We start from the raw sequence: 25,120 nt of genomic DNA, 5'->3' as shown, positions 1-25,120 counted from the left end.
ATGCCAAGACTTTTGAACTTTTACTCAAGTAACATTTTGAACACAGGCCTTTTACTTGTAACAGAGTATTTTTATATTGTGGTATAGAGCACCGAAGTCTGACATAATTTACACATCCTAGATTTGTCTACCTGGTTCGCGGTTTTCCACCCCCATTCTGAATCCCTATAGACGTTTTTAATATTGCGTCAAATAAGAACTGTGTTCCAAAAATAAACAAATGACCCCGGCGGTTTTACTCTTATGGATATGAAGCATCAACTGACGGTGAGAAAACGCTAATGTTACTTCCGCCGAATTAGTTACATTTTCGCCAGAAACAGACTGTATCAAATACAAGTGACTGAGTATCATAAACGACACAGAACTTCCTCCCTGACAATATCGCCGAGACAGTTTGTTTATTTTTGGACCACAATTCTTATATGAGACGATTCTATGATGACCCAATGTTATTCTCCATAGCGAAATTACTTTACGAACCTGGGGATGAACGAGTGACGTCAGGACTTCTGTACTCTATTGCTACTTTTTAGGGATATTTCACTTTCAAAAAAACATTTGGTCATTTTATCGTCTACTCAAGCCTTTGTGAACCCCCCAGACAGTTTTTACGTTGCTTGATTCAGTATTTAGATATTTGATATTCATTTTAACAGACACGCAAGAACAGACACAGACACGCAAGAACACCCGTCCTTGGTTCTGGTGACTCACCCTGCCCTCCTAATGCGTTAGGGGGCCGTGTTTTTCCGATCATTTTTTTCATTTTATTTTTTTATTGTATTTTATTTTTTTCATTTTCCAAAAAAAATATAAAAAATAAATGAAAAAAGTAATTGAAAAAACACGGCCCCCTCCCGTATTAGGGGGGCGGTATGAGTCACCAGAACCAGGGACAGGTGTTTTTGATGAATCTAACATGGTTAAAATGGAGTTTGAAGTTACAATGGGTTTGTATAGGAAGGGGGCGTGTCTGATTAAATGAATATCAAATGTCTATATACTGAATCGAGCAACTTAAAAACTGTCTGGGGGTTCACAACGGCCTGAGTAGACGATAAAAAGACCAAAAGTTTTTTTGAAAGTGAAATATCCCTTTGAGTAAAATATCGTAATTAGTTCCTTGGACTGATTCTTTCTCATTGCCCCGCCCCTTTCTGCAGGTCCTTCAAGCCCGACTTTGTCTTGATTCGCCAGCACGCCTACAGCATGACCCCGGGGGAGGACTTCAGGAGCCTTGTGATCGGCATGCATTTCGGGGGGGTCCCTAGCAGCAACTCCCTCTTCTCCATCTACAACTTCTGCAGCAAACCATGGGTGGTAAGTTGATCTATAACTCGCCTCGCTCACCTCCACCTTGTACCCCACACAGAGGAGTTCATGGGCCCATGTGGCGTCCCCCTGCAGACTGATTTATTTTGGCTGTTAAAGAGAGAGGTATAACACCTGTCTTCAGAGCAGGGAGAGGCAGGGCAAGGCCTCTGGCAGCAAAAAAAAATATTATTCACCCAGAGGTTTGATGGAAGGTACACTGGATCCAGGTCAGATTTCATTACTGTCTGGGAAGCCAGACAAAGCAGGTTGAATTTAGACAAAACATCCCAACCCAACCGCAGACTATGGAATCTTCGGAGTGAAGACAAGGTCTTTACGCTGGAATCTGATTTACCAAAGCATGATATGACTGGGTCGTGTGTGTGTGTGTGTGTGTGTGTGTGTGTGTGTGTGTGTGTGTGTGTGTGTGTGCGCGCGCGCACGTGCGTGTGACAGCTCCAACTTCATGAATGTTAGTGCCATGCAGTGGTGGAAAGTAACTAAGTACAGTACATTTACTCAAGTACTGTACTTAAGTACAATTTTGAGGTATTTTTACTTTACTGGAGTATTTCCAATTTTCAGCACTTTTACTTCTACTCCACTACATCTCAGAGGCAAATATTGTACTTTTACTCCACTACAATTATTTGAAAACTTAAGTTACTAATTACTTTGCAATTATCATTTATTATATTATAAAACATACATTAACCACTTAAACCCTATCTTATACATAGGCTATTTGAAAATAGCCGATATACAAGCTCACAACGCGTCGCATCGCGACGCGTTGTGAGCCTGTAGATCGGCTATTTGCAAACATTTTAGTACTTTTACTTTTGGTACTTTAAGTACATTTTGATACCAATACTTTTGTACTTTTACTCAGGTACATTTTTAATTCCAGACTTTTACTTGTAACAGAGTATTTCTATATTGCCGTATTGATACTTTTAGTTAAGTAAAATATCTGAGTACTCTATCCACCACTGGTGCCATGTATGTAGGTGTAATTTAGAATGATCTTATCTGTCTTATCTCTGTAGTCTTCTGTCCTCCTCTGTGACTAACAGCTTATAAATAATGATGTCTTAATGTTTTGTTTATTTCTGCCTGCAGTTTTCTCACATGATTAAGCTGTACCACTCCCTCGGCCCAGAGAAATTCCCCCTAAATGAACAGACCTTCTATCCCAACCACACGCAGATGGTGAGTAGCTCGAAGATTTGCCTTCTCTTTTTTTCAACATGGAGATAATCAGTGGTGTAAAGTAACTAAGTACATTTACTCAAGTACTGTACTTAAGTACACTTTTGAGGTATTTTTACTTTATTGGAGTATTTCCAGTTTTCTGTACTTTTACTTCTACTGCACTACTTCTCAGAGGCAAATATTGTACTTTTACTCCACTACAATTATTTGAAAACTTTAGTTACTAGTTACTTTGCAGATATACATTATTACATTCTAAAACATACATTAACCACTTTAGCCCTATTTTATACCGAGGCTATTTGAAAATAGCCGATCTACAAGCTCACGACGCGTCGCATCGCGAGCTTGTAGATATGCTATTTTTAAGCATTTTAGTACTTTTACTTTAAGTACATTTTGATACCAATACTTTTGTAATTTTACTTCACTTGTAACAGAGTACTTCTACATTGCAGTATTGATACTTTTACTTAAGTAAAACATTTGAGTACTTTTTCCACCACTGGAGATAATACAGAGAGAAGAATCATCACACAGAAAACAACGCAGACAGTCGTGGCCTGTTTTTTCATGAAATCTTTATTATAAAAATATAAAACACAGAAATTAAGTCAAACATTTCAGCAACCCCTACAAGGAATCACTCCCTCCCCGACCCCACCCCCTTTAGGAATCAGTGTATACACGCGTCGCAGACTTGTACACTGTAAAATCCTGTGTCCATTTAACTCGGAGTGTAAAAATTGATCTTTACGGATCCATATTCAACCAGGTTAAATGAATGGATTTTGCAGTGCACAGCCATTATGCCAGCTTCCTTTTTTTAATGCACTCTGGTTCAACTTGACCAGGTGTTTCTGTGTTAAGCTGTATATTTACACATACATGAACCACAAAAAGTACTGAAACAGAAATGCCTCAGTGGGATATGAGGCCCTTGCATAACCAGGGGGAGGGAGATTTGGGAACCAGGTCCAGGGTAGAACCCTTTCATAAGTGCTTTGGACTTGTGAACTCCAATGTCAACAGATTAACCACTTAAGCCAAGTACGACGAATAACGAAAAATGTTTTTGAAACCTTGTCGTCTATAATGACCAAACGCCAGGTTGAGAGTGGTTAACCCTGTGTCAGACACAAAACATTTCAGTCTTTGTTAAACGTTGCAACGTCCTTAGAGGAGGCTGCAGAGGTATAATCTGCATTGTATTATGTGGCCCCGGTGGCCCTCTCTCACAACCAAGCTAGGCCGGGACACACTAATGTCTGTGGATTGTGTCTGAACCTGAGCCAAAAGCCTGAAGGGGATGTCAGCGGCAGTTACGAGAGAGTCCATAAACTACCCCCACACACACACACATCTTCTAACAATGTTCTGTCCTTCACTTCCATTTTCTATTCATTTATTTCCACCATCATAGCACAGAGGCCAAATACATAGGGGGAGTGATCATTTAGAGGTTTGTTTGAGCACTCTGTGTGTGTAGCCTGCATATTAGCGATAAGATAACTTTCTTGTTGTGTGAGGTTGAGTGAGGTTGACCGAGCAAGGAGGAGTCACTCCCGCTGAGGCAAAACTGTGTCTGATATCGGAATGACTGAAGATACGGCACTGGAAAAAACAAATGGAAACAATAGAAGAACAATCTACTGTAGTGACAACATTGTTATTTTCTTTTTTTTGCTCAATACAAAAAGATGGAATATACACTTGCAAAACACATTTTTTTGTTTTGAAACCTCTGCTTATACTTTCAGCGAATGGGCAAAAACATTACCCTCGACATGAGTACCAGAGGGGAAAACTTGTGACAGAGCAAAGTACCATCATTATTAAACACGGGACGTACATTAAGTCAGTGGTTTTAGCAACGCACTGTGAGATCATGGTCCTTCATCTTGGCCAAGCAGGCTGTAGCTGTTGTCATAGTTTTGTATTCTCTGGGGGCAGTGTGGTCCTTGACAAATTGACTGATAAATAAACGAAGCACAGAGGAGCTGAGTGGATAGAGAAAACTTTTCGTAGCTTATGTCATATACAGCAAAAATAAAATATAATCCGTCTCTGCAAAAGATTAGGTGTTCCCTGTGTTGATACTATAACAGCCATTTTTGTTTTTATCTTATCCATGTACGGTAGTTTGATTCTCTGATGTACAACACCACTCCATATCAAGCCATTCGTAGAGTTGCGATATAATCACAAGAAAGATGGGTTACATTGCAAACATTCAGGGAAAGCAGAGATTCTATCATCCATAAATAGACATGTTACAGCATAGACTGTGAACATAATACATATATATACTTCACTGTGAAACAAAATAAACATTATTAAATACCATATGATAAACCCTTAGAACTCGCTCTTTTCTCTGAAAAAAAGAGCTATAACTTTCATAGAGCATAATTATACCTCACGTTGGCACTGTGCTGTGTCTGTATCGAAAACCAACTTTCTGACAGTTGTGCTGGACTGCAAGAATGCTAGTGTTGTGCTGCTTGAGCTCTGCACAGCTGCTCTGCATCTTACAATTTACACAACAAATTGATGTTGACCTTATATTATTGCTTGATCAGTTTTTCATGCGTCGTCGTTGCCCCCATTAGGCGTAGGATAGTCCTTGCGTCTTTATGTGACCCGTCTTTATAACCTTTTCAACAATGATGGCAACGTAATGAGCAGGGACTCTACTCTGATTCATTGGAGATGGGGGAAAAGAAATGGAAAGCAGAGAGAGACAAGACGCAGGCAACAAAAAGGGGGTTCTCTGTTCTTTTTTCTCTTTTAAACATCAGATGTGCTATGAGACTGGCACTGGTTTCTTTTGTTCCGTTGTTTTTCTTTCACGCTCCTTTAAAAAGGAGTGGTCACTCGGGGCCAGTGAGTTTACAAGTCCCGTAATACTAAGAAAGTAACAAAGGACGGCGTTTGGGAGATGAGGGGGGACACTGTTGGTATGAGAGGACTAGGAGAAAGGTTTGGTGTTAGGTAGCTTGTTTTGGGGGAGGATGGGGTATGGGGAGGTTGAGGGAGATGGCGTTAAAACGCTTCAAGGGTCGGTGGCGTTGATGGTGGTTTTGTCGCGGGAGGTCATCCCCCGGTACCAGCTGCAGTAGCCTTCTTTCTGCTGGATGCAGGCGTAGTGCCGGGACTGGTAGCCGGGGTAGCCGAAGTGAGACAGCATGTCCGTCCACAGGCACTCGTTCTTTGAGGTCACAAAGCAGGGCAGGTAGTGGCAGGGCTTAATCTATAGAAGACAGGAAGCGAAACTAAGGATGTAGCCGTGAAGCAGCAAAAAAAACTCAATATGGGCCACAACCAGTGTAGACTCATGGGTGATTTATACTTGGTTGAACGCCATTGTCTTGAAAATTGCTGATTTACAAGCTCACAATGTGTCGCGCTCCGACGCATTGTGAGCTTGTAAATAGGCTATTATTGGTGCCCGACACGGCGCGCAACCACGTATAAATCAGGCATCACTGTGGTCATCATCACGCAACGGGTCTCAATTGAACGACATTGGGTCTGTGATCTAGTAGGCCAAAGCAGAATTAGCTTAACAGGACACTTAATAGGACAGGCTTGAGCAATGTTAAACAAAATGAAAAGAGAATTCAGGAGTTTTATAGAGACCATAATGCTTGTCGTAAGTCATGTCTGTAGCAAGTTTTTCTTCTTTGTCAGTTTTTGCCACCATTTTATGCCGATAAACACAACTGCATTCTAAAAGTAACGCTAAACCGTGAACTGCTACTGTTGCAAGGCATTATGGTCCATTTAAAATCACTGAATAGATTATTAGAGAAAGCGCGTGAGCGAACATGATTTGAATATAGCTGGAAATAGCAGAGTGAAAATCTTGGTGCGGTTTGTGAATTGTTATCCATACAATGGAATCACTGATTTTTGGTAAGTTCCCTTTTGTTTTTGTACATGTGAGATTAAAGCGATGTACTGTAGAACTTCGGTAGAACCTTGGGTTGTATAGCTACCTGGGTATGATATAAGAATAAGTACAATTAAAAATATATATATATGGAAGTATCCACTTTGTTTATGTGCTATGTGTGATATCAAGAGCGTAATGAATGGAATCGACAGTATTTGGAGATTGGTGCGTTCGGAAATACACTCGGAGAATCTGTGCTCTGGCGGTGACGTCATAGTGCGCACTGAATTCAGTTGATGAAATTCAACTGAAAAAATAATAATGATAAAACGGTCATCCGACAAAGTTTTAGTTAGCCTTATTGGACCAGTTGCACGAAGAGGGTAAACCTTCTGGTTTTAGCACCTCCTGGCAGATCACATAGACGTAGTACAACATGTACTGTACCCAGCATTTTCAAATGCATTTCTTGGGGGGGAAACCAAATGCCATCTTGTTTGAGCAATGTGGGGTTTTGTGCGCGTGGGAGGTTTTTATGCTCTACGTGAACAGTTCTACAGTAAAGGCTTTTCATGTCTTCACACGTTGCGTCACTAAGGGAATGGAAAGGAAAAGCTGTAAATTACACTTGACTCAATCTTCCATACAGGTGCTCACACAGAAGGTAAGAGCAGGATGAATTGTGTTATCGATTATTAAGGGTCAAAGCTGGGTCAAAGCTGCGTTTGATCGCAAATACCAAGGAATTGAGTCAAAGCGCTTCCAGGATAGAGGAGAGTTTGTGGATCTTAAAGCAACAGCACGTTTCATTAACCCATTAAGACCTGGAACGCATCTGTGTCATTTTTTTATTTGAGCGAAAAAGCATTATTTCACACTTTGGCTATTCAAAAATAGCAGATCTACAAGCTCATAGCACGGCACAGAGTGCCGCGCAATGAGCTTGTAGATCTGCTATTTTTGAAAAATCTTGTGCAAAAAAGAGAAATTTTTTACTCAAATATTTGCTTCTGGGGGTCCCTGGAACAACATATTTTGAGATGGGGGTCCGCAGCCAAATGGCTTTTTGGGGGTCCTTGACATGAAAAGGATTTAGGATTTAAAAGAGATATATTCAAAGATTTGCAAAATGTTCACGATTTTTCAAAAATAGCAGATCTACAAGCTCATAGCGCGGCACTCGGTGCCACACTATGAGCTTGTAGGTCTGCTATTTTTGAATAGCCAAAGAATTCTAAAATGACACGGCTGCGTTCCCGGTCTCAAAGGGTTAATAACCTAGGGGGCAAAGGTCTTGTGGTTGGGTGTTCTATCCCTTTCATAGTTCATAGTTGAGTGCTCACTGGGTTTGAATGGATTTAATACTCCAGTACTCTAGTATTACATGCTTCCTGCATTCCAGTGCTGTAAATCATCATTTATGGAAGGAATGTGACAGAAGGCAGAATGATTTGTTTGGTATGTTGGCTTTGGCACGCCTGACGTGTGATGTTTACACCTAGCTGTGGTCTTTGCACTCTCTCTTTCTCTCACATACACACACACACACACACACACACCTTGGCCAGCACATAACAAATGCTACTACATCATCTGTGACTTTTCTAACGGACTATGTGCAATTGAGAGGCGTTGGCCTCGCATTGGGGCCTGCATGCTTCTGTCTGGGAATTCACTTATTCTGATAGGGATTGATGGTTTCGGCAGATGTCTAGGTCCATTCAATATTGTTTGTATTTGTACTGCATTGCTTATTATTATCTTCCTGCCCCAAGGGCCGCAGATGTCAATTAGTTATACAGCTAACCCTGGCTTAATCGTTGTGTTGTGCATAAACAAAAGAAAAAAGAAAGAAAAAAACAATACTATAGTAGGATCTTTAGGACCACGGTCAGTGCATGTTAAGGGGTTACATAAAGTTGGTAATACAGAGCTCAGAAGGACAGAGTAAGCTATTCCAGTGCCATTAGGTTGTGTAATAACGCCCAAATATCGCTATGAATCCAATTTTCCCTCTCTCTTGTTGCCTCTGTCTTAAATTCACTTGTGTAAATTATCCCCAAAAAAAAGAAGAGGTAAAGAAAATACAAGGGTTTATGGAATTCATGGTTCAATATCCATATCTAAGTAACAATAAAAACCTTACATTCAATCAGCTACCATCCTGAATTCACTTACAATCATCATGAAGGTAATGTTTATACGATGTTACGTATCTAGTATATCATAGTAGGCTGCTATGAAGAATTCCAAATACTGATTAGCTTTGGTTCTCTAAATGCAACAGCATTCTCCCTCTACATTCTACTTTTTAGTTTTTGCATTGTTACTTTTGAAATGTTTGCAGTTCAAAGATAATGCACGCACATCCAAGTACATTTCGACGGGTGCTTTTAAATCTTTTAACTTTTAAAATGTGCCACAAGAGTAGAGGGCGGCATACAGTATTGAGTAAGAACATTTGTCTTGTAATTATGTCACCAAAGTGAATAATCATAAAACAATGATGTGAGGGCCGCGTAGCAGCCCGAACCTCTAGTAACCTTAAAAATGCCAAGTCACCATGGACATTAAATGTAAATATAGCTATATATATATATATAGCCTTTTTTTGCCTTCTATCCCACTCCATCACTGAGGATTATTGTACTCTAAGAGATTACAAAATATTTCATGTTAATGAAGTGATCATCCTCCTACTGTTGGCCTTCTAGAGGAAAAGGGAAAGGTTCACAGCAGGACGGTATGCTTGAGCAGAATGTCCTCCCTCCCTACGGCCCTGCCCCTGTCCCTGCCCTTCCCTTTTCCTCTGCCTTTCCCCCCCTGCCCCCTTCCCCTTCGCAAGGCTCCTCCATCGTTCGGCATGGGGTGCGCCTCCTCATCCTTCCCTCCTGGAGCGCACTGGTTTCCACTCACCCTGCACCCACAGCCCAGCTGGTAGCGGTGGTTGAAGCCTTTCTTCTGGGCCAGTGAGAGGCGGTCCCACCTCTCGTTGAAGTTGCACAGCCCCGTGTAGACCTTGCCGTTGAACATGCGACCTATGGGGGACACAGGGAGAACAGAGAGCATTGGTTTAGCATTGCATCCATGTCATGGTAGGTTCTTCCACTCACCCTACAGTATCAACACATCCATAACCTCAGGCTACGTCCCATTTGCCTTCAAGTCAACCAGATTTGCTCCTCAAGAAACCGACTCTTGACCCCTCTGACATCAAGAACTACAGTATCACTCCTTTCCTTTCATTCCAAGACTCTTAAATGAGATGGTTCTAACTAGCGCTCTCTCCAGCTCTCACAGAATAAACTTTTGAATCCCAACTAGTCTAGGATTTAAGCAAGAAGCCCATTCCTCTGAAACATCACTTCTCACAGTCACAGAGGTACTCCACACTGCTCAGGCTGTCTCCCAACTCCTCCGTCTTCATCTTTCTTGACCTTCGTATCTTCAGCGTTTGACACGGTCAACTACTAGCTTCTCCTGGACACGCTTTTTGGACCTTGGTATCACTGGGATGGCACTCGAGTGGTTCTCCTCCTACCTGCCTATTCAAGGGAAGGTTTGCTTTCATCCCCCTGTACCCTCTTGACTATAGGGTCTGTACTTGGCCTGCTCCTTCTTTCCCTTTATGCCAGACCCCTTGGCTCTGTCATCTCTGCTTGCAAGCCCTCCTATCACTGTTATTCTGAGGACACTCAACTTTCTCCTTCCCTCCCTCTGCCACACAGATTGAAAAGTGCATCGCTGGATGTCTTCCCACCACCTCAAGCTCAACGCAGACAAGACTGAGCTTCTCTTTCTCCCCTGGAGAATTCCTGCACCCTGCAGGATCTTTCCATTTCCATTGACAACAAACACCCTGGTGGTTCCTGTTCCACCTGCCAAGAACCTGAGTGTCCAGTGGACAGTCAGCTGTCCGTCAAGGCACATTATAGAGATCACTTTATCCTGTACGTTGTGTGTTTACTTTTCACATCTCCCCCAACTTCTGCCTTCCCTTCACTGGCTTCTGGTTGCTGCCTAGATCCAATACAAAAACACTGGTGATGACCTGCAAGGCAATCAAGGCCATGGCACTCCTTTAACCTTCAGGACATGATCCACCCCTTCCCACACACTTAGATCACTAACACAGGATGTCTCTGTCCCTTCTTCTCTACGATACCCTGTTGTTATTTAGTATTTAGTGTACTGTTTACGTGTCCACAAAGGCTTTTTACTTTGCACTCTGTATATTTGCTTGACCATTTACCTGTCATTTGCTGGCTAGGCTACAGTAAATGCCTAAATTGTAAATTTGACGAAAGCTGATTATGCACCATTATGAACATAATGAAAACATATGCCATTTTGTTTATTTGTATAATTTCCTTCACACATACATACCATTGGATACTGTAAATAAACCACTCAAAAGGAATCCAAGTAGTTTTAACTACGGTAAGACAATCTTGTACAGTAAGCCCATATTAAACCAACACCCCTATTTCTGAATTTCCAAAAGGTCGGCAGACCGCTATTTATAGACTCTGGCCATTCACAGCTTACCGCCAAAGTCAGGGTTGCAACCTCTGAAACAGGTGCACACCGCAGGGCAAGGCAAATCAGTCAAGAACATCGTGGTTGGTCACCATGTGTCCCCCGTTACGATGTCGTCACTACGTGGGAATCTGACAGCTCACAAATATTTCTTTCTTAGACCCCCCCCACCCCCCCTCTCACTTACAGGCTTATTATGCAGTGCTGAGTGTGTGACATGGTCCTAAAATACTAATCATAAAAGGCAGAGAACTCGAGGCTTGATCAAAGGAAATGAGACCACGAGACTTGATCTTGCAGGCCTTGGTATATTTAAATTGCTTGTAATTTAGTCCTGATAGGAGTGGGCCTTGGGACAGGCCAAAGCCTTTATTATTAGACACCCTGAGACCAGTGCTAGATGACTGTGATGTCACTCACACCCTGCGTCAGTAAACACAGCCCATGTTGCTCGGCGACTTTCTCCTGTTCACTGGGATGGTACGTACAGTGGTGGAAAAAGTACTCAAATGTTTTACTTAAGTAAAAGTATCGATACTGCAATGTACTGTAAGTAAAAGTCAGGAATTCCAAATTTACTTGAGTAAAAGTACAAAGGTATTGGTATCAAAATGTACTTAAAGTACCAAAAGTAAAAGTACTAAAATGTTTGAAAATAGCAGATCTACAAGCTCACAACGCGTCGCATCGCGACGCGTTGTGAGCTTGTAGATCTGCTATTTTCAAATAGCCTAGGTATAAAATAGGGCTGAAGTGGTTAATGTATGTTTTATAATGTAATAATGTATATCTGCAAAGTAACTAGTAACTAAAGTTTTCAAATAATTGTAGTGGAGTAAAAGTACAATATTTGGATCCGAGATGTTGTGTAGTAGAAGTAAAAGTATTGGAAATCGGAAATACTCAAGTAAAGTACAAATACCTCAAAATTGTACTTAAGTACAGTACTTAAGTAAATGTACATAGTTACTTTCCACCACTGGTTACGTACACCAAGTGCCCTACATTACCACTGGTAGGTTCTAAAGTAAACGGCACCTCTGCTGGAAATAGCAGCCCATAAATGCTTTGCTGCTGGAAAAGCCAGTACTTGCTATGCTATCTGGCTAATTATAAGGGATATACGATGGAACTGTGTTCTCTGCCGTTTCTGGGCCCAAAAACTGCCCCCCCAGCATTGCCTCCTTGCTAAGTGGCTAATGTTATAAATAGGGGGAAAGTTTGTGTCTCAGAGCAGTCAAGAAGTCCTAGAGAAGGAGGAGGAGGGGGGGGTGCTTTTTTTTTTACACCAAACAAACTCCTGCTGCCGTTAGCAACCCTGCCTTTGTGGTAGAATGTGCTTTGGTGAGGTAGTCAGGGAAACAGAACCATGAGTGTGAATGGTAGTAATGACAAGACAACTATGGGCTTCATCAATTTGTGACTGTATTGTTTCGGGTTTAGGATTCTGTGAATGCGGTAAAGTGTTGATCGTTTACCTGTGATCAGGTACTGGTATTTATTGATGTCAAACTTGACGCCACACAGACCCTCCGAGGCGTCGGTGTAAATGTGCTGGACGTGCTGCATTTTGAATCCTTTGTACATCTGTAAGAGAGAGAACAGCAGCAGAAGTTGAATACCTGGAAGTTTCAAATGCATTGCACACACTGCTGCTGCTGCCAAAATCTAAATGATCACGGATGCCAGTCATAGTAAGCTGCTTTATCAGACATTCCCTTAAGAATTCCTTATGGGAGATAAAGTATTAAGCTCAGCCCTCAACTAAATCATAGATAACATAATTCCATTCCATAATACACTGTGACTTTTAATGCCGTTTGACAAGGTCGCTGCTTAAACCGCAGACTGCAGTTCCTCCGTTCATCTCAGGTACGGAGAAGACAAACAAGAGAGCTGACAAAGTCAGCGTTTGGGGAAAGTCAGGGGAATTGTTGAGTAGGGCAAAAGCATTTTTCTCATAAGGGTTTGTTTGCAAGGAGGAAATCTGTTATTTATAAGTACAAATAGGACGCTGTGACTCTCTGTCTCTGTTGTAGAATCCTCATACCAGACAAAATGATGAAATCCTTGACCGTTGCATTACAAATAAACGGTTCAAGAACCATGGGGGATTATGGAAAACAGCTACAAGTCAAGAGATATGGCAATAGAAAATCTTAATTATAATCAAGGAGATTAACCCCATTAAGACCTGGAACACATCTGTGTCACTTTTTGATTTGAGCTAAAAAAGCATTATTTTACACTTTGGCTATTCAAAAATAGCAGATCTACAAGCTCATAGCGCGGCACCGAGTGCCGCGCTATGAGCTTGTAGATCTGCTATTTTTGAAAAATCGTGAAAATGTGTGCAAATCTTTGAATATATATTGTTTTAAAGCGAACATTTTTAACTCAAATCTTTGCTTCTGGGGGGGTCCCTGGAACAAAATATTTTGAGATGGGGGTCGGCGGCCAAATACATATCATTCGGAATACTGTTGGGATTTAGAAGACATTTGTAGAATCGGCTTCAGGTCTTAATGGGTTAACTGAAAATGTTCACTAGTGGGAGACTATGTACTTTTACTGTTTTTGGTGCTGATCATCAGACAGTAAGATTGTTTTCATTCTATATTGATGAATATATATTGATTATGTCCCGTCCCTCCACCCACCCCACCCCCAATTGAAAATGTCCGTAAGCCTACTAATCTTGTGCCTGGCCCTTGGCTGCTGTCTTAACAAGAGGGATGTTTCCAGAGCAGGCATGGCCTTTGGGAAATAATTATACAAGATTATGTAAGAAAGAATATCAGGGGGTAAAGCGGCCTGCCTTTCGCCCTAGCATGGAGAATGTGCCAAATACTTAGAAATGACTTTGAGTTGTTGCAGGCAGTGTGTTCTTTATGGGCATGTTTGCCAGCTGTTGCTCCAGACAGTATTACTTTTCAGGCTTACCTTCATTTGTTTGACGGTGTAGCGCATCATTCCAAAATGGCCATCTTTCAGGAGCTTCTTTGCCACCACTTTAGCGCGGATCACTGAGGAGAGAGGATACAAAGTCTCAGTTGTGTGTCTCTTATGTTACATCTAAATATACAACCTAGTATGTAGTCATCTGGATCGACATCGACATTCTCAATCAATCTGGATGACAAATGACAATATCTGAGGACTCATTTATCAAAGAGAACCCTGCCTTGGGCAGTTGGAGGTGATGGTGAACTCTAATAAACATCCTTTCAATTGTACATTTGTTGCCACAGTTAATACATTCGTCATGATTTTCCGCAGTGCTGCCATTTGCCAATAATGATTTAAGAAAAATGTATGTTCAGGTTTAATGCAATGAAAAGGGAGGCCATATCATAGCTTTTGTCCTGCCATCTTTCAACCTTGTCCCCGCATCATAAAACCACGTGTGTCCTCTGTTTTAAAACGGGTATCTTTCTATATTGGGCTCGGGGGCTTGAACAGATCTTATCTTACTGTGTGCAGCGCCCTCATGTAAACAGCGGGCTGGGGTGAAAACTCTCGTCTGATTTGTTTGCTTTCACTCCTGTTGAAGTAAGTGGGCCTATTGTGTGGCCATCGGCTTAACGAGTGAAGTCTAATTTAGGCCAGTGAATAGATCCCTCCCCAGAGGACCCTGTATCGCTGCTGCGGGCCATGGGGGGCGACGAGTCTTCATACAGGAGTGGGTCCGGTGTGAAGTTCACCTGCTCCCCACAGCTATACAGAACCACAGACATAACTAAACACTGGGGATGTTTGTTTTCTTACCCCGGTGGAATTTCCTTCCCAACATTCTTTTGGAGCCTCACATTCTCCAGAATGGAGGGGGAAAAAAAACGAGAAGCCTTTCATTCTTCCCGACTAGAAAAAGAAATGAAGCGTGTGGCATCTTCATTTTGTATGTGTGTAGATTTGTCTTAGTTTCAGGGTGTTTGAAATTGGAAGAAAAATAAGTGCAAATGCTATGACAGCCCAGCTTAACCCATTAAGGCCTGAGGTTCCGGTTCTACAAAATGTCCTCTAAATCCCAACAGTTTTTTGAAAAAACATATGTTGCTATGTCAGTGGTTTTCAAACTTTTTCATGTCAAGGACCCCAAAATGTAAAGTATTTTGTTCCAGGGACCCCCCCAGAAGCAAATATTTGAGTTACAAATGTTCGCTTTAAAAATATATATATATTCAAAGATTTGCACAAATGTTCTCGATTTTTCAAAAATAGCAGATCGACAAGCTCATAGCGCGGCACTCGGCCGCGCTATGAGCTTGTAGATCTGCTATTTTTGAATAGCCAAAGTGTAAAATAATGCTTTTTTAGCTCAAATCTAAAAATGACACAGATGCGTTCCCGGTCTTAATGGGTCTAACGTTGTGCAAGTTTGGCTGTCCACAACTTTATTTACAGTGGTGTGATGTTCCCTATTTAGGCTACTTAGATGCTAAGTTATTGAATCCAGGGGAGTGACGCAGTTCTCATTACAGTCAGTGCAAGCAAGTATAAACATCTTAATGATGATCTAAAAAGTTGTTTTTGTACTTGCTACATTTATAAATGGTCACTGTTGTTCAATAGCGTTTTTTTGGGGGCCTGTGGCTGTGTGACATGTTATATTTTGGCCTTTAGCCCCCCATCCATGCCAACTTTTTGTTCAGTGCCACTTTCTGTTGTCTTGGAAATGGACAAAGTTCACGATATGAAACTAAAGTCATCCTCAGCAACTAAAAAACATATTTTAGAGGTCATTTTCACATGCCACTATAATGTTAACTCTCATAGAACACACACAAGCCAGTAGCGACATACAGCTTCATAAGAAAGCACACATACACAAAGTGGGGAATCATTTCAAATCCCCCACGTATTCATGTTTTCCTCTTGGGATGCCTTTTTGACCTTTCAATTGTGTGTTCAAGTTCAAGGGTATTTGCTGTATTAATCTGTCAACTCATATAATGAGCTGCAGGGCTCTATTACCTATTCAGCACTGCACTAAATGCACCCAAGTGCTACTTTGAAAGATGTGTAGGCACAGTAACTGAGGAATCAGGGCACAATTACTGAGGAATGTGCAGATATAATAGGATACATTTGCTGAAACCTCCACAATGGAGTACACAGAAGCCATATTTTCATCTAGCCGTATCAAAACGTAGTTTATTTTCTTTCTCTCTGACCTCAAAAAACAAAAACTACGGAACTGTTTACTCATAAAGCATTATGCCAGATATATTACAACTGAAACACTAGGCCAAACAACCAGTCTAGATAGGTCCAGATTCTGTGAGAAACAAGCAACCAGGTCTAGGAAAACCAGCCCAAAAGATGGGCCACATGAGTACTTTAACATGTACATCAGCTATTTGAAAATAGCAGATCTACAAGCTCACAACGCGTCGCGATGCGACGCGTTGTGAGCTTGTAGATCGGCTATTTTCAAATAAAATCTTGCAGGGAAATTATAATGAGCTAGATATGGCAACCCTGGTCCCAGTGCTGGACACTAACCACTAATTGGCTGGTGGCGATACCATTGCTCTGTGGAATGTGTGAAAGGACCCAACTGCCTCTGAGACAGACTGGGTTCTGTGTCATTTCCCACAGTGACCTGTTAACCTCTAGGGAAAGGGCCCTTCCACACATGGCTGGCTCCCCCAATGCTATATTTACGTTATGACCGCAGTTCTTTTTTCATACGGTGTGCCTCCTCACCCAAAGCTCTCTCATGTCGAAGCAGGACTAAATTACAAGTGTTTGTATAACCCAGTTCCGAGCCGAGAGTGTTAGTGTAATTCACATTAGCATAGCTGTTTAGTCAGTAGTAAATGCTCCACCTAATGGAAAGTTGGGGATATATCCAACGAATACCAATACCCACATATCTCCCACCAGTAATACTGTCAGCACATTAATTACACCGTCTCTCTCTCTCTCTCTCTCTCTCTCTCTCTCTCTCTCTCTCTCTCTCTCTCTCTCTCTCTCTCTCTCTCTCTCTCTCTCTCTCTCTCTCTCTCTCTCTCTCTCTCTCTCTCTCTCTCTCTCTCTCTCTCTCTCTCTCTCTCTCTCTCTCTCTCTCTGCCGACCCCATCTCAAAATATGTTGTTCCAGGGGGTCCCAGAAGCAAAGATTTGAGTTAAAATGTTTGCTTTAAAACAATATATATTCAAAGATTTTCACAATTTTTAAAGATATACAAGCTTGTATATCTGCTATTTTTGAATAGCCAAAGTGTAAAATAATGCTTTTTAGCTCAAATCTAAAAATGACACAGATGCGTTCCATGGGATAAGAGTCTGTACTGTAGCGTTTTGTGATGAGCGTGGTACAGTGAAAGTATGTTCACATTGTGAAAGTGGATTAATTTAACCCAGCATCCCTTCCCTAACGCAAGGGATTATGAAATAATGATTTAATTAAAAAAATCTTGAATGTGAGAATGTAATTTAATCTAGCATATATTTGAGTCTACATATATAATGGCAAGCTGCAAGCATGACAAGAAGAAAGTCACCCATGTGTTTGTGTGTGTGTGTGTGTGTGTGTGTGTGTGTGTGTGTGTGTGTGTGTGTGTGTGTGTGTGTGTGTGTGTGTGTGTGTGTGTGTGTGTGTGTGTGTGTGTGTGTGTGTGTGTGTGTGTGTGTGTGTGTGTGTGTGTGTGTGTGTGTGTGTGTGTGTGTGTGTGTGTGTGTGTGTGTGTGAGAGGGAGAGAGAGATGGAGGGTGACAATTATGTTTTAGTATGCAGGACACCGTCCAAGCTCGAGGTGGTGGGAGGCAAGAGGAATTCTCAGTGTGACACGCTGCCACGCTCAAAAATAAACTGTGAAACTGCATCCCACTTGTTAAGGGATCGTGTCAGAGAGGAGTCAATTTGTGGGGACAACTCTCTCTAACTAATGCCTACCTTCTGGTTGGCACCGTTGCTATTTTAACAGAGCACCCCTGCCAGTCAGAAGAACCTGAATTTGGTGATTCTACACAGCAAAAATCCTGAGTGTTAGTTTAACTCTGAAAAGGGTCCGCTCCCTGCAGTGTTGCCAGATTCTGTGAGAGAAACAAGCAACCAGGTCTAGGAAAACCAGCCCAAAAAGAAGCGACTATGGGCCACGTGAGCACTTTAACATATACATCAGCTATTTGAAAATAGCAGATCTACAAGCTTTTGTACTGTAGATCGGCTATTTTCAAATACAATCTTGCGGGGAAATTATAATGAGCAGATCTGGCAACCCTGACTCCCTGTCGTCCCTGAGTGAAATTAAAACTGAAGGTTTGACTGTTTAGTATCCATACAGTCACTGGAGAATGTGGGGCTGACTAGGAGCCCTGGTATGTTTCACTCATAGGATGAACATCTGAAACTCCCCGACGCCTGTTGACATCCTGGTTCTATTTTAACGAATTTTTTTTGTAAGATTGGGGAGAGCTGGTCTTGCATTATGTAATCCTCCTCGTCCTAGTGGGACCCCATGCTTTCTCACAGGATGTGACCTGTGTTGCCCGTTGACCAGTAGTAAGTAGATGGGCGGGTGTACTGCGGCTGAGCAAAGGAATAGTGACCTTACTGGACTCTAGTACACCAGTGGTTGGTTGTGGACCCCCCATCTGAAAATATGTTTTTGCAAAGGGACCCCCATACAAGTTTTGTGTTATTAAAATGTTTCAGAAATATTACACATTTTTCACATTTATTTCAAGATATTTTTTTTGTATACAGGGTTAAAGTGGTTAAACTTATTTTGATGCTATATTAACCCATTAAGACCTGGGACGCATCAGTGTCATTTTAAGATTTGAGCTAAAAAGCATTATTTTACACTTTAAAGCAAACATTTTTAACTCACATTTTTGCTTATGGGGGTCCCTGGAACAAAATATTTTGAGATGGGGTTGGCGGCCAAATACATATAATTTTGTGGGGTTCTTGACATGAAAAAGTTTGAGCACCACTGATATAGAAACATACGTTTTCAGAAAACTGTTAGGATTTAGAAAACATGTGTAGAATCGGCTTCAGGTCTTAATGGGTTAACACATTTTTGCTGGGGACCCACTTTGAGAACCACTGTTCCACATAACTCACCAGTAGTGAGTTGAGACTGTTGTGGTGCCATCAGCATAACATGCTGCCACAGGCAAAATAAAAATCCAGTAGCCAGTACATTTTTGACTCTTTGACAAAGCTCCTCTATGCGCAAGAAAATACCCATGGGCCATGACTGAGGGAGATCAGTTTCTCCCCAGCTCCCTGATCCCAAGCCAAACACAAGCCTCGCTAATCCTCTTCAACTGACCTGGTTCATTGTAGCCTATGTAAAAGTTTTTGCTCCTGTCACCCCCAGGTCCTTGGGAACGAGTTCTGCTGTAGAGGGACACTAAATCTTTGGGTCAAAGTTTAGGCCCCGGCCTCTAATCTTGCACTCAAAAAACACTTTGGTGGAAAACAACCGCTGCTTCTTTTCCCCGTGTGAATGGACCATTTCAGTTGCCAATATATTGCAGCCAAGTAGGTCTCTTGCACAAAAACAACCAAATCAAGGCCCAATCCTCAGGTATGCAGCAGGAAAGTTGACAAGACATATCTAACCTGTCCAGTTAAGGGATTCAGTGGAGAGACAGGTTAGCTCGTCAATATTCATTAAAAAAAATGGCTTTCATACACAATCAGAATCAACCCAGAATAAACTTTATTGTCACTTCTCAGGTTTACAGGTGTAAAGAAGTGGTGAAATGCGTTCTTGTCCAAGCTCTTTGTCCGAGCTATTTTCACTGCACGACACTATCGTATGACATAAAAGTATAAATCAGACTTAAGTAGTTGTGAGTGAGAAAAACACAGTATTGTGATAATCAAAAGGAAGCCCGTTTCGTCTTTTCTGGTCTAGTGGTTTACAGTGATTACGGAGCAGGAGGATCCAGGAAAGAACAGGAAGACGCTTTGAACTAGTCTTAAACAGAGAAGATTTAGGATTCACCTTTTGAAGTTGTCAGTGAAAATTACATACGTTCTCGCTGCACATTTCAACAACCTATTATTTATTTCCCACCTATTCATATTTAATTGTATAGCGAGTCAGCACTGAGATAACCTTTTAGTTAAAAGCTTATACTCACTGTATCATCTCTCTATACACGTGAGGGGTGGAGTGTAGACGGATTCATAACCGCCATGCTTATCAAAGGAAGTGTGTTGTGTAAACAATCGTGCAATGCCTCTGAAATGATGCAATGCAGTATTATGGGATGATTTAAGACTTGTGTTTCATCCAAAGTTTAACATGACCCCATGATCATGAATGTTTGGACAATTCTGTAGTGCCCCTGTAGTTGGCATCACATGTAAAAAAAAATAAGTAAATTAAACAGATGCCAAGTGTTACATGACATCCCTCTCTCCAAAAACTAAACAAAAACAGAAAATGCATGTTTATGTCTTGCTTGAACACACTGATCAGCAGCACAGCGCCGTTAAAATTACCACTTCATCTAATGTTTAACTAACCTGCATCAAACCATACAACATGAACATCCCTCTAAAACTGCCTCTATCATAATTTTGACTCAACAAACCAAAGCTTGTAAATGAGTTCTAGGCGAGTGTTGCTCTGTTGATTAAGGCATATTTATAATGGGTGCTTTGCACCAAACCAGTATTTCTTGCAGTGGGATGACAGTGGTGCGAGCTGGGGTTGCAAAATCATTCAAATCACACCTCAAACACATTGGAAATGGGATTGTGTGGCGCTCGAAAGTGATCACTGCCCCATTGAAGTCAGTCCCAGATTCAATACGGGCACATTTCAGTCCCTGCTTGTAGCGTGAGCTAACCGAAGGGACTTGAAAGGCATCGAAGGAACTTGAAAGGCATCCTGTGACCGTTTGTGAAAACCGCAATTATGCCCCAACCAGGTCACTTGGCTGAAAACACCCACAAAACATTGATCGCTCAATTTAATGGATGTTCAGTGTCGCTCTGTCTTCAGCCATGATGAAAGTGATGGCAGATCATTCTTATGAACAGCATGGTTTGTTTATCTTTCGCTTAACATAAGGTTAACCACACCTAAACCAGGGCCACTAGTACAGTAGTTAAAAGAGAAACTGAGCTGAGCTGACATCCTCTACACTTACCAGGAATACCAGAGGGCAGTCGACTATTTGCCAGACCCAAGGGGTCGGGCTTACATGAGGCTTTGTACCTGTTTCGTCCATACATGGGCATGGTCACTTTGTCCTCCGGCCCCAGCCAAAAAAGTCTGTCCCCCTTTCGTCCATACTGCATCCATACATGGGCATACACAGGCTGACACGTCGTGTGTGTGTGTGTGTGTGTGTGTGTGTGTGTGTGTGTGTGTGTGTGTGTGTGTGTGTGTGTGTGTGTGTGTGTGTGTGTGTGTGTGTGTGTGTGTGTGTGTGTGTGTGTGTGTGTGTGTGTGTGTGTGTGTGTGTGTGTGTGTGTGTGTGTGTGTGTGTGTGTGACACGCTGTAGCCATGCATGTTGTAGTTCCACTTCCACTCAAATGAGACTGCCATCACTTCTCTTAAAATATGCCAGTTCAACCCTTTCCTGTCAGTCTGTGATGCCCTGTTTTGACCCCCCCCCCAGACCCTTACTGTCCCTGGGGCAAGCCAGATAATCCCCAGCTCCAACCAACGGTTCTGGGTTCAGGGTCTGTTATCCCAAAACAGTGGTCAGTTTAGACTGGCATTCCATGATAAGACACACTCTTAGGTTCATATTATTGTGGGGACACTGTGAAAGCATAACCTGGTGGTAAAACAAGCCAATGAAGCCACGTTAAAGCCACCCTACGCTCCATTCAAGAGGCCAGGCATATCTCAGCTACAACCGGTGGAGAGAGTCTCACCTCTCTGCCTGAAAGATAGCTTGTCATCAACAGAGAGAGACGTGCCAATACACCCAAGATAAATAATGAGGCTTTATAATAAGCTCCGACTACATCATCTACACGCAATTACCAGCTGGATTCAGTTAACAACGCAACCATGAACAACGAACGCTGTAAAAAGAATGTGCTTCACAAACTGAAATATTAATTACGGCACAGCAATATGTTAGGTGTAAAAATACACTGAAGATTTGAGCCTGAGCCACAAAGGGAAATACTTTATTTTGAAGTCTGCAAGCAATTAACAGCAAGCCTTTGTATTAGGAGTCCCTCAGGTTGCAGCACATCAGTGTTAACGGGACAGCCGAAATAAGCAGCTGCAAGGTGCCTCATTATTATGAATCTGACACTTATTCTACATCCGCACATGTGGATGCCATAATATCCAAGCACCAGAACAGCGTCCGACCACTTTTCGTAGTAAGTATATTTACTCGAGTACTGTACTTAAGTCCAATTTTGTGGTACTATTTTCAAAAGATGTTAATACATTTTATAGTTTTTTAAAACTATAAAACCTTATAACTAAGTTTATTTTTTAAATAGGACATTCTTCATAATGAGTAGCCTACTTTCTACTTTTAAGTACATTTTGATGCCAATACTTTTGTACTTTTACTCAAGTAGACCTTGTATTGTGAATTGTACTGTGTACTGTTTCTCGTGTCTTACTAAATAAAGTACATCAATCACATTTTTTCCAGAGTATTTCTACAGTGCAGTATTGATACTTTTAAGTAAGAAATGTGAGTACTTTTTCCACCACTGCACACAGCTCTCAAGTGATCGACAGGCAGCAGAATCAATCAGAGCGGCCATGCAGTTTCTATGGAAACCACCTGCTCTTTATGCTTCAGGAGAAAGCGTCCAGACAGACAGAAAGAAAGTGACATGCGACATGCGTAGTGTGTGAGAGATGTCGCATAGTAAACAACACGTGACGGCATTCTGACGCTAAAACATCGGTTTAATTGCTAATGAGCTGATTGTTTTAAAAGATTAAGGCTATTAAAGCAAACTACAAACTCCTTTCTTATTGGTTCTCAAAGTGGGGTCCGGGGACCACCATGAGGGGTCCTTGTTGTGGGGGTACCAGGGGGTCCCCAGCAAAATGTGTTAATATCGCATCACAATGTTTACCTTTTATACTTTGGCTATTCAAAAATAGCAGATCTACAAGCTCATAGCCTAGATCAGCTATTTTTGAAAAAATCGGGAAAATGTGTGCAAACCTTTTGAATATATATATTTTTAAGCGAACATTTAAGTCAAATCTTTGCTTCTGGGGGGGTCCCTGGAACAAAATAATTGAGATGGGGGGTCCGCGGCCAAATACATATCAATTTTGGGTGGTCCTTGACACGAAAAAGTTAGAGAACCACCACTGAATGACATACCTATGTCCGAGTTGCAGTAGGCATCCTGCGGGTGCGTCGGCATGCAGGAGCAGCCCTCTGTCAGCTGGCTCATCTGGAGGCTGCTCAACACGAACAACACGCAGCTCAACAGCTGCTGAGAAACGCACCGCATTTCACACACTTTAGGATCGTTTCCCCTCCGTTAATGCCTTCTTCAACTTAACAGAAAACCTCGACTTAAAGAGCAAGCTCTCTCTAGTGTATTATTGTCTGTTATGTCCGACTTGGTTTTGTCCTCCTCTCTCTGCGTATGTTCCAATACTCTGTCTGTCTTCAGGGCTTGGCTGTTGTCACACTAGTCGCTCAGCTTTCAGCGAGTCACTATTTAATGACAGAGACGCTGCTAACGGTTCATATATAGTGGAGCGGTGGCTGTGACGCCCCTCTCAACCCTCTGACGACGGGCCAATCACCGCACTCTCGCGATGACGATGATGCCATTTAGAATAACAGAGACACGACGATGACATATTGGAACTTTATTACAGTCAGTGGTTGTCTGTTTTTCTTTTCTTTCCCTTTTTTTAATAAAACGTTTTCTCGTATTTATTTATTTATTTATTTCATTTTTTACTTGTTATATCAGTAGCCTACTCAAACATTCCAGTCTGGGTGAGGTGAACCTCATGGGTAATATTACTCATTCAATCGTGACATAATGGTAGTCTGCACAGCAGCAGTGGTGGTTCCCAAACTTTTTAGCTCGATAGAAATAATACGTTTGCCCGGGACCCAAACTAGTGAAAATAGCAGATCTACAAGCTTTTTTATTTATTTTTTGTTTGTTTGTTTTTGTATTCATTATTTGTTTTGTTTGTATTTTTTTAATCTTTTGAATATATACATGTAGTTATACTTTTTTTATGTAATGAAAAAAAGGGGATTTATTCACGACCCATAAAAATTGGTCCTTGACCCAGACATGGGTCCCAACCCATTATTTGGGAAACACTGGTCTACAGCAGTGATTCTCAACCCTTTTGATTTCAAGAAACCCCCTATTCGATATTGCATTTAGTCACAGACCGCCATTTGATAATACTTTTTTATGTCAGGGAGACTGGACGGCAATCTAAGAACATTTTTGTTACACAAGATTATGTCCATGGGCTGTCATTTGTCCAGAATTCCTTTACTGTCTATATATGTATAGAATCGAAATTATGATTAAAAAAATATCCCTAGGTAAGAAATTAAAGTCTAAAGTTCGTCAAAAACCCATCCGCTTACATTGAGAGAATATTCTTTCTGACACCTGCAGGGGTAAAACAGCGAAACTACAGGCCATTCATATGAACTGTCTCTTCCGTATTGGAGTCAATGTAAAAATCTCAAGCTGGCCCCTTGGTCCGGCACCAGCTAATCTCCGGCCCGAATTGACGTGAAACTGCACACACACTCCCTGGATGCAGGGGCAGATTAACCCTTTGTGGTGCGCGGTGCTACGACCCGTTTTGGTGCCCCCCCGGTACCGTTTTGTCAGTGGGGGGGGGGAACTTTCTCCCCACCGTTTGGTGCCCCCCCCCCCAAGGTTGTTGCCCTGTGCTGCAGCACCTACAGCCCTTCCATCAAGCCGGCACTGTCTGGATGCCAGAGCAGAACCTCTGCGCCCCATATGTTTCACATGGGTCTGTTATAGCGCCACCTGGAGGCCGATTTTTGCAAACAGTTTTTTTTATGTTAGCTTACTCCTACAGATTTTGTCTAAACATCACACTAATTGGTACACAGTATCTCTATAGTCATTAAACCAAACGGGTTTGTCGGAATTTTCGTATTCCATCCTGATTGGCTACGATTGGCTTCCAAAGTTTGCAGGAGTGGTAC

General features: G+C 41.8%; 2 protein-coding genes across 4 annotated transcripts in view; one reads left to right on the top strand and one right to left on the bottom strand.

Moving 5' to 3' along the window:
* The window catches only part of syn3 (synapsin III), a gene marked incomplete at its 5' end in the record, with an annotated part of 132,036 nt that overhangs the window by 65,639 nt on the left and 41,277 nt on the right, over positions 1–25,120 (top strand). For all 3 annotated transcript variants that reach the window (XM_080421785.1, XM_080421784.1, XM_080421783.1), the window contains 2 exons: positions 1,167–1,323; positions 2,440–2,529. In XM_080421785.1, coding sequence (XP_080277911.1) covers positions 1,167–1,323; positions 2,440–2,529 — 247 coding nt within the window. The remainder of the gene's footprint in view (positions 1–1,166; positions 1,324–2,439; positions 2,530–25,120) is intronic.
* LOC308080067 (metalloproteinase inhibitor 3) lies at positions 3,933–23,605 on the bottom strand. The gene is made up of 5 exons (XM_080421798.1): positions 23,273–23,605; positions 13,913–13,995; positions 12,448–12,556; positions 9,347–9,468; positions 3,933–5,785 (listed from the first exon to the last, which is right to left on the bottom strand). Exons 1-5 carry the CDS (start codon positions 23,403–23,405, stop codon positions 5,588–5,590), a joined length of 645 nt encoding a protein of 214 aa, XP_080277924.1. The 5' UTR covers positions 23,406–23,605; the 3' UTR covers positions 3,933–5,587.

Source organism: Gymnoscopelus braueri, assembly GCF_963280865.1.
Source record: "Gymnoscopelus braueri genome assembly, chromosome: 23".
NCBI lineage: Eukaryota > Metazoa > Chordata > Actinopteri > Myctophiformes > Myctophidae > Gymnoscopelus > Gymnoscopelus braueri.
The sequence above is the reverse complement of the archived record's forward strand: the minus strand, read 5'-3'. Positions and strand labels throughout refer to the sequence as shown.